Below are 10738 nucleotides of genomic sequence, written 5' to 3' on the forward strand. Positions count from 1 at the left end.
CCAGGTTAGTTTGCCAGCATAAGTTGCCACAGTGACTGAGCTTGAGCTATGGTAATTTTGCTTTCAGAAACCAAATCAAGTGAAAATAAGTCAGAATTACTGAAATAAGCCTGGCTTATTTGGTAAACTTGTTTCATGGAACAGGCCCCAGATCTCTTTATTTGTTTACCTTTATGATGGTGTTTTGTTCTTACATACATATGTGCCATCTATTTAGGTTAAATATTTTAACCATTAAGTGAAATTAGTTCTCAGTTATGTCTTACACCTGTAATACAAAAGTAGTTGTAAATAATGGGGGAAAAATCTGCTAGAATAAATGACACAATTAATCATCTTCTAAGCTCTCGACCATCACTGCGTGCATGTGCGTGTGTGTGTGTGTGTGTGTGTGTGTGTTCAAATGATTAATTGCATCCAAAATAAGTTTTTGCTTACATAATATACACAGTACACACACACATATAATGTAAACAAAAACTTTTATTTTGAATGCAATTAATCGTTTGACAGCACTAATATATATATACACACACAATATATATATATATATATTATATTTTTAATTTTGCATATTTTTTTATTCAACAATACAGGTAGCTACAGACTTTGAAAGTCATTAAAGCCCCAACTTTGTAATTTATATATCCATTTATATCCAAAACTCATATTTGATTTATTACTATAATTTTAGTCATTTGCTATTTTAAATATTTATTTCTACACAAAATATCCATTATTTGAAATTTTGTTGTATGCATTTGTCATTTTTATTTAATTTCTTTGTTTTTCAAATGTGTATATGTAGTATTTATACAGTTTTAGTTTTGGATCTGTTTTTAGTTGTTTTAATGCTACAATCGATTGCTTCTGTTGTCCTCATTTGTAAGTCTCTTTGGATAAAAGCGTCTGCTAAATAATAATAATAATTATTTGGATATTTTATGTTAATATTCATTAGTTTTGTGTGTGTATGCTCTGCTGTAGATATGATGGCAAACAGGCACAGACTGCATTCATCACACAAGCACTTCTGGACATTAGTGTGGTCAGTCTGACCCGGATCAGCACACAACCTGCTGTGGCTTCCAGCGATCGATCGACACACATCTGCAGCACAGATTGAGAAACTTGTCAGTAAAGCTGCTAAAGTGAAGGAATCAGGCTTTATGTGAAATATACCTCAGTGCTGCTACAATTAACTCAACAGTCTGGGAAATGTACTATATAAATATAAAAAAACAATGCAATGCATGTTCATATCCCCATATGTTTCATAAAACAATAAACTCACAGTATTTAAAGAAATAAATCCTATTTGTTTTATTTGATCAGAATGCAGTGGGTGAGTTTTATTTACTTGTATGCAGCTTTTAAGCAAAGCGATTTACAAAAGAGGACTTTTAAATAATTTCAAGTCTCCAGGTTCAATTAAAGTCTTATTAGCGTTACATAACACAAGTGACAGAACAATATTTGACTCTGCGATTGAACACGCTGTTCTCACGTCGCCCAACAATCACGTGTTATACGTAGTGCTTGCGTCACTGACCAATGCGAGGCGAGCGTGACGCGACCCCACTTCCGCCAAAAGACCCGCCCACATTTTCCATAAAAGGAAAGCCCATTAAACAAAAGCGCTTTTCCCCTGCGGCAGAGTTCCGACAAAGCCCCGCCTCCTGCGCCAGGATTGGCCAGTGGGAGCGGCTTAGTGGCCTCCTATTGGATTAGAGCGCAAGTCAATCACGTAGCGACGGCCTCACGTCAAAGAATCCAACGTAAATAAAGCAAAGAATTAAACGAACGCGCTGTTGTAAGTTTAACGTACGCTTTATTTAACTGTGAAGGTGAATATTAATGCATTAACGCTTCATTAATGTCAAACGTCAGCGTGGGGGCGGGGCTTGTGGTCTCGTGTACGGCACCGTGCTGCAGTTTGCGTGTTTAGCGCGTCTGACCGACGACACGCAGCCAGAACGCGGTAAAACGTCGTTAAACGGTTCCGTGAACGCTGTTTTAACGCTTTATATCCACCGGATCCGAGGAGGGCTGCAGATAGAGCTTGTGTTCATCATCTCTGGGGATTCCCGGATGAAGTCACGGCCAGCGCGAGACGCACGTAAGCTGTCACGACCGATTTTCCGCGGTTTTACGCTAAATTATTCGTTCTGAACGGATGAATGTTGCACAAAGTGCGTCGAATAAACCGTTTGCGTGCTTCTGAGGAAAAACTTCCCGGCGGCTCTGCTTTTAACGACGCTAGCCGCTTTATGTAGCGATGTCGTTTGTGTGAAAGCTTGACGTTTAGACACACTTTTGTGTGTGTGTGTGTGTGTGTGTGTGTGTGTGTGTAACGTTACTAGTACGATAAATATCGATAATCTGTCAGATTGCAGGCCGTTTGATCGATCTAGAGCTGCAGGAGATGAAGTAGGTCACTGGCTACGCCGCAGCTGACCGGACGATGACGTCATGACGCTCGGATCACAACAACAGTGTTAATAATATCACGTGCCTTTTTATTTATTCAAAGAGATGTTAATTTCATGCTCTCTTCAAAAGATGTAATTTGCACTTATTCACAACGAAAGCAAAATGATTGAGTATGCCGTTAACTTTTTCATTTAGCAAGGAAATATTACATTCATAAACAAAATGTAACGTTAATTGATTTTTATTAGAAATGGAAGCTTCGAAAAAGTCTCTAATGCAGATTAATAACAAAAAGAATGACTGTTAGATTGCATGAAGGATTTTTTTTCTTGTAGAGTTGCCCCGCTGTAGTGCTTGATTTTGTACTTCGGAAGAAGGAAGATAACTTGAGCTATTAATTAGTTGTTTATATATATATATATATATGTATGTGTGTGTGTGCATGCTCTTCATTCTTGCATGTAAAAATTTAATGTTTAATCTTTTCTTCATTTAAAAATAAAAAAAGATTATAATAATATTCATAATATACAAGAATGCCATTTGCTTGAATAATTAACGCTTATTAAAAATATGACATGTTTAATGTTTGTAGAAACAATATGAGCGCGGGTCACCTTTGGGTAGGTAATGAGGAACATGATTGATTTATGGATGTTCAGCATGTTATTTTAGTATCATTGCACTAGTATACTTTTATAGTTTTGTGCTATTTACCAATACAGTTTTACTAATACAAATATGAATATCCTCTTTTGTAAAATTACCTTCATCAGTATTTTTACTGAAATGCCGTTTGCTTGAATGTAAAAGTGAAGGTTTTGTACAGCAGTTATTAATGCGTCATCATGATGTCCTGCGTTTGCTGTCTGATGTTTTAGGCTCATACGGTGGAACAGGATGAGCTCGAGGCTGAAGGATGAAGGTCTCATGAGAGGCATGGCCAGATTTAAACACAAAAGGATGGACAAGTCCAAGCCAGAGTCTGAGAGGGACTCCGGCTTCTCAGGTGTGTAATGAGAGCTTTGAGCACTGTTCTGTAGGCAGTGAAGGGTTTGAGAAGATGTTCATGTTAGGGCTGCACGATAAATCGCCATCGCATTTAGGCAAAAGCTGCAATAGTCATGTGCATCTTGTCAGTGACGCACGGTTCTGTGATCAGTAATAAATCTCCATCCGAAGGCCAGAGAAACTCCAAGAAATCCCTGAATAAACAAGATTTAACTGCTTTCATTGATTCACCGTGACTAATAAACACACAACTATGACAATACATGATTGATCTGAATTCATCTTAATATAATATTCATTATAATAAATTATATTTATAATGCAATGCCTTTATCACTGCTTAGAATATGAAATATGTTGCGTGCCTTATTCTGTGTAAGAAGCCACATCATCTCTCAGAAGGATTTATGTCAAACACTCGACTGACGTTATGAAGTGAGTTTGGAGTAAAAACATGTTATTAAATGTGGTAGTTTCACCTGCTTTCAGATGCAGCAGCATTTACTACACAGAGCCATAGTTCACTGAGAGGCTGTCATTATCACAAACGTTTTCATAATCGCATGATTATATCGTCTGCATTTTATTTTTTTTTGCATAGCTTGTCGGTGAACTACGGCTCTGTGCAGTAAATGCTGCTCCATCTGAAAGCACGTGATGGAGATTTACTACTGATCACAGAACCAGCTTTACTGACGAGATACACATGATCATCGCGCTCGATTAATCGAGCAGCCCTAGTTCATGTGTGTGTTTCTGGCAGACGGTGGCTCTGAGCATCTGAGTGCGGTGGATCAGACGGACACAGACGATGCGTCGCTGTCCTCCTCCAGGTCATCGCAGCTGATGCCGGTGGTTGGCGGAGCTTTGCAGGGCCTCTCGCCAATGATCTTCATGAACAATGTGGTTCTAAAGCAGGTGAACTTCAGTGCCCGGTTGCATAAAGCACCTTAAAGTGCCCCTATTATGGGTTATGAAAGGGTCATATTTTAGTTTTGGGAGTCCCCAACAACAGGTTGACATGCATGCAAGGTCAAAAAACACATTCATTGTCTTATAATATGCATTTATTTTTATATTACTTGCTCAACGATTCATTTTTCCAAACCCTACCTTTGCGTGACGCTAATCTGCAGTGATTGGTCGATTGGTCTCATTTTCATCTCATCTGGCCTGTAATGCCTGATAAAGCAGTGTTTGGAGCACAGTGCTGCTTTGTGTACAGTGTTACCAGGGAAACAGATATTTTTACTGCTCCAAAAGCAGCACCTGGTGGCAAACAATGAATTTGCATTTTCATTCAGACCCATGCGAAAAGACCAACAAGTGTGCGGCAATATGCTAATGTTTCATGTTGATGTTAACATGAAACAGCTTGGGATTGGTTTTAAAAACGACTCGTTTCAATGATTCAGAGTCGACTCTTTCTTTTGAGAGAGAATAACTTTATACACGTGCACTTTCAGATTTAAAACTCTGCAGGATGTTTTTATTCACTTAGAGATGTTACACACTGCATGAAAGATCATTTTCAAAAATCCATGATGGGGCACTTTAAAGGATAAGTTCACTTCCAGAATAAAAATGTCTTGATCATTTACTCACCCCCGTGTCATCCAAGATGTCTTGTTTTCTTCAATCGCAATTAAGTAGGGATGGGTTTTGATACAAATTTCACGATTCCATTCAATTTCTCATTCACAAGCTTGCAATTCGATTTGATTCTATTCAGTATCAATATATATCAGGTACACATGCCAAATTTTCAAGGAAAAAATTATCTTAACTAATGCTGTAAAATATACACGAAGAGTCAGTTGGTACTGCATTACTAAAATATTGAAGGTTAAAACTGATTGATTTTTTTTTTTTTAGGCTGTACAACTGCTTAAATTACACTTAATGAAGTTTTTATAATAAGTTACAATTACATAATATTTCAACTTCAATTTGATTAAATTTAAAAAAATATATAAATATTTAAATGGTGGCTGTCATAAACAAAATATAAATTAAACATTGAAGAACAGTAAAAATTTATGTATTATATGGTGCATATATTTATTAAAATGCCCCTCTGTACAGTTTATTTTTCTATCTGACTAATGAGTTTATGGTCACTAAATATGTTTTTTCTGAGATAAATGTGACGTTACATTGTTTACAAGCCGTTATATTGACGTCTTTGTGCGGCTGAAACACTGATTGAGTAATTACAAGACAGGGTACGGAGTTGTACTCTTTCTTTTAACTTACCTTCGGATGTTTAGTCAAGTTTATTTTGTGCTATAACTAGTATTAAAGCGCAGGAGATGATCAGTTCACTGAGGCGCTACAGCGCTCTGTCACTCCACATTAAACAGCGTCAAATCGGCATTTATGGTATGAATACTGCAATGCAATGTACAGCATTTGAAATCTGAGACTGTTTCATATTAAAACTACCAAAGCACAAAGCTTATTGCAATCTATTGGATGGCAGGTGCCCTTCAATGTTCCGTCCATTAACTGAAAACAGGCTAGAATAATCGATTTAAGAATCGATATTGCTTTGTAAAAATGAGAATAGATTAAAATCAAGATATCAATATTTTTTTACCCAGCTCTAAAATGAAGTTTTTTGAGGAAAGCATTCCAGTTTTTTTCTCCATATAGTGGACTTCAATGGTGGCCAACGATTTCAGGGGCAAAACTGCAGCTTCAAAGGGCTCTACACGATCCCAGCCAAGGAATAAGAGCCTAATATAGATAAATGTATATTTATTTATTTATATAGACGCGCACACACACAGTTTATGTATTTTTGTGTCTGTTAAGTAGGGTTGCAAAAAGGTGGAAAATTTCCAGTAAATTCCAGAAACATTCCAGGAATATTGGAAACTTTCCATGATTTTTTTGGAAAGTTTCCGGAAATTTTCCACCCCTTTGTGGCATGCAGAATTGTTTTCTCTTTTTTTTTTTTTTTTTTTTTATTACAATAACGACTTAGTCTTCATAATGCAGTCATATTTATAGCAACAACTATCTCTAACTTTAATTTTAATGGTGTATCTGCAGTCTGTTGAAAACCCTTCGTCTTTGAAGCCCTGGGCCTTCAGTCCGGCGGTGGAGGTGGTTCCGCAGCCTCAGGTGGTCTTCCTTCAACCCGTCGTCCCGCAAAGATCCGCCCTGTTGCCGAAGGGACCCCTGTCTAAACGCCGGCGGCACAGAAAGTACCTCCCTATCCTCAAATCCTACCCCAAAATCGCTCCACATCCCGGAGACGCGCCGCCTAAGAGCCGCAGCAGCAGCTCCTCTTCCTCAGTCAAGAGCTCGTCTTCCTCTGACAGTCAGAAAGATTCATCCGAGTCGCATGATGCAACCGACACCGAACAGAGAGCCGAACCCACGGACGGCTCCCTGCGGACGCTGGCGTCTAATGCATGCTCTGATGATACGGACAACAAGATAAAGCGCTTCTGCAACACCTACAACATCCTCAGTAATTCAGGTTTGCTGGACATCACGCTGCGCACGAAAGAGTTGATGCGGCAGAACCGCCGGACGCAGACGGAGCTGGATCGCCTGCGCCAACACACCAACCTGTTAATGGAAGCGCTGCAGATGGGAGACTCGGCGATCTGGAGCAAGCTGCAGACGAGCATGCAAGAGGAGGACAAAGGGAAAGACAGCACGCCACACAGCGAAGAGAACCTGAAGTGAGACGAAGACACGATGCACCTTTCGTTGGCGTTTTATAAACTTGCAACTTTTGTCTGACTACACTGGCTTTCAAAAGTTTTTGAACAGTAAGATTTTAGATTTAAGTCTCTTCTGCTCACCAAGCCTGCATTTATTTGATCCAAAATACAGTAAAAGCAGTAATATTGTGAAATATTTTTACTATTTAAAATAATTGTTTTGAATATATTTTAAACTATAATTTATTTCTGTGATGCGCAGCTGAATTTTACTCCAGTCTTTTGTCACATGATCCTTCAGAAATCATTCTAATATGCTGATTTGCTGCTCAAAAAACTATTTTAGGGAAAATTATAGAAATGAATACTCTTATTTACCAAGGATGCTTCAAATGTGACGATAAAGACATTTAAAATGATACAAAAGATTTCTGTTTCAGATAAATGCTGTTCTTCTGAACTTTCTATTCATCAAAGAAACCTGAAAAAATCTATTCCGCTGTTTTCAACAAGAATAATAATTGTTTGTTGATCAGTAAATCAGTATATTATTATGATTTCTGAAGATCATGTGACACTGAAGACTGGAGTAATGATGCTGAAAATACAGCTTTGAAATCACGGGAATAAATTACATTTTAAAATATATTCAAATAGAAAACAGTTATTATAAAAGGTAAAAATATTTCACTTTTTTTGCTGTATTTTGGATCAAATAAATGCAGGCTTGATGAGCAGAAGAGAATTCTTAAAAAAAAAAAAAACATTATAACTCTTTCTGTCCAAAACCGTTTGACTGGTAGTGTATATCTTCAGGTCAAAGCAATGCCGATGTTGTCCAGACACTACGGATATGCGTTCGCTCTTTACTAAGCTTCAGCCTTAACCTAGTTCAGTGCATAAGCTCTTTACACTCCTGCTGTCATTTTCACCTCGTTTTAGTTTAGGATGAATGATTTTGGACTCATCAACCGAAATATTAATGTTAAACCTTGTTTATGAAGCACAAGATCAGATTCAGTCTCAAAAGTAGCTGCAGACCTACGGTAGAGCGTATTTTTGGGCATCACAGAATGAGACGATGCCCAGAAACACAGTTCAAGTATGTGGCACAGCCGTTTCATTTCTCAAAGCAATTATGGGTAATAATGAAAACCATTATCATTACAGAATGTCAAAAGTAGGATGGGCTGCAGCCCTTCCCATCGTCTGGCCCCGATTCTCCATCACGATCATGTAGGATCTTGTCCTTAAAAAAACAGAAACATCAGAATGAATCTGTGTTTTCAGAGAAGAACAATGTCCAGCTCATATTTCACCCCAAAATCACCCCAAAAAGAAAACTAAATAAGATTTTAGATTTGCCATAAAGAAAATGCTGTCTGTTTTGGACCGTTAAGGCAAGACACTGTACTTCATTTTAATTAATCAAAGTACATTAAGAAAATTAATTTGATTTAATTTTTCAGAAATGTTATGTTTAAATGTGCGTTATCTAATTAAATGTGCTAAATTGCTTATTTCCAGAACAGAAATCAGAAATTTGGATAAAGTCAGGTTCAAAATTTAACTTTTTTTTTTGGTTATATTAGACTTATAGGTTTGTACTGAGGGGATTTTGGATTTCTGCGGTTCATAAATTTCTTCATAACGTTTTCAACCATTTTTAGGAATAAAATGTATTATACAACCAAGCGAATGATATATGTGACCCTGCAGCACAGAAGCAGTCATGAGTAACACAGGTATATCTGCAGCAATAGACAACTATACAGAGAGATTATTTATTCAGCTTTCAGATCATGTTATAAAACATTGACCCTTATGACTGGTTTTATGGTCCAGGGTCACATATAAACAAACCCCTCAGTAAAAATCTTCAGAATATAGATAAAACTCTTAAGTTCTGATGTAAGTGCTGAAGAAGTGGAGGAAAAACTTTTTAAGATATGTATTTTAATTGAAATCTATTGAAAAATAGTGCGATAAACACTTATATTTGTATTTGGATGTATTTTTCCCCACTAGTCTGAAGCTGTTCCGGAAGCAAAATGGACCTTAAGACTGAGCAGGTTTTGTCCTGTAGTGTCTTGCCTTAAGCTTTGCCGTTATTTCACCGACACTGTGCCTCCAGATTCATTAATGCAGAATAGTTTTCTTTCTCTTGATTTTGTTTTGAAATACGACTGGCTCATGGATCCATGCCTATATTTTTGAGAATGAATAAGGTGAATTGTTTTGTTTAGTTCGATCAGCGGGTCAGTGTCGTTTTAAGTGTGATGTGGTCGTTTATGGTGACTCCGACAGATTCAGAGTCGTTTCTGTTTGGTTTTGGACCAGGTGAGGCTTTGAAGTGTTGCAAGTTTGTCAAACAGGAACACATGGGCGATCCTTTATGTTTGTGTGATGATGAATCTGCTCTCATCTTGCCTTACTCCATGAAGTTTCATTCTTCAAACTGTAGAGCTCAAGCTTTCTTTTGGCAGCTACTCCTTACCACTAGCTCATAAATCATTGCTTTACTTCCAGGAGCTTGTCTCTCATGTGTATGGCTTATGGATTACATATTTCATGCGCTGATTTTAAGCATTACACGTATCACAGGAAGGTCTTCTGAAAGTGTTTTTCTTAAGTGTGTTTATGTGCTTTTATACAGTACAGTTAAGAGTAGAAAAGCCAGGTGTTATAGCATACAGGTCTGTTTTCTGGGGAAGGTTGATTCCACCACAGAATAAAAATAATAAATAAAAGGTTATTTTTTTAAATTCTGAGAAAAAAAGTCAGAAATTTGGAAAGGTGTGGATTGCAAGATAACTGAGAGATTGGGAGTTAAGTTGCCAATTAGAGTTTACAGCTCGCATTAAAACAGAGATCAACTCTATAAAGAAATGTCTGAATTGCGAAATAACTTCCAGTAAAGATAGAAATGTTTACTCCCAATTCTAAGAAAACATCTCGCAATTCTGAGTTTACATCTCACAATACAGACTTAATTTGCAATTCTGATATGAAAAATAAGATAGTTGCAATTGTCTTTTTATTTCTTTATATTAGTGCTGTCAAATTTACATGTGATTAATGATTAATTAATTAATACAAATGATTAATTCCATCCAAAATACATTTGTTTACATAAAATATGTGTATTTTGTATATTTATTGTGTATATATAAATACCCACACGTACAATATATATTGAAAGTATTTACATTTATATACATTTATATATTTATATTATTATATATAAATATATTTAATATATAAACAACATATTTTTCTTAAATATATATATATATATATATATATATGCATAATAAATATACACAGTACACGCACATATTATGTAAACTAAAGCTTTTATTTTGGATGAATCATTTGACAGCACTGCTTTGAATCCATGGCTTCCGTAGTTTCCATCTGTTGGTGTTTCCTGACACTGATTGCCTTGTTAATGGCAGTCTAAGTTTCTTTAGTAAAAACAACCCGTAAACCTTTTGAAGCCAGCAGTTTTGATAAAACCACATGTTTTGCTGTCTGATCGTGTCTCGCAGCATCTGTTTGATTTCTGCAGATTAAACATCAGGAAGCAGCGTTAAAGAATATTTGTGAATCAT

The 10738-nt window shown here is 36.7% G+C and overlaps 1 protein-coding gene across 3 annotated transcripts; it reads left to right on the plus strand.

The window, feature by feature from the left end:
- Window positions 1-1888: 1888 nt before the first annotated feature.
- On the plus strand, window positions 1889-10134 carry LOC306844043 (CLOCK-interacting pacemaker-like). 3 transcript variants are annotated; one of them, XM_079375881.1, is made up of 5 exons: window positions 1889-2119; window positions 3315-3442; window positions 4208-4362; window positions 6502-7304; window positions 7403-10134. In XM_079375881.1, the coding sequence occupies exons 2-4, from the start codon at window positions 3334-3336 to the stop codon at window positions 7144-7146; spliced, it is 909 nt and encodes a 302-aa protein (XP_079232007.1). In that variant the 5' UTR covers window positions 1889-2119; window positions 3315-3333; the 3' UTR covers window positions 7147-7304; window positions 7403-10134. The 3 variants fall into 3 exon arrangements, with proteins under 3 accessions (XP_079232007.1, XP_079232008.1, XP_079232009.1); XM_079375882.1 differs by having other exon boundaries at window positions 1919-2119; window positions 6502-7295; window positions 7669-8457; XM_079375883.1 differs by having other exon boundaries at window positions 1932-2119; window positions 6502-7295; window positions 7661-8457.
- Window positions 10135-10738: the final 604 nt, after the last annotated feature.

The sequence above is a fragment of the Barbus barbus genome, assembly GCF_936440315.1.
Source record: "Barbus barbus genome assembly, chromosome: 24".
In the NCBI taxonomy this organism is placed as follows: Eukaryota; Metazoa; Chordata; class Actinopteri; order Cypriniformes; family Cyprinidae; genus Barbus; species Barbus barbus.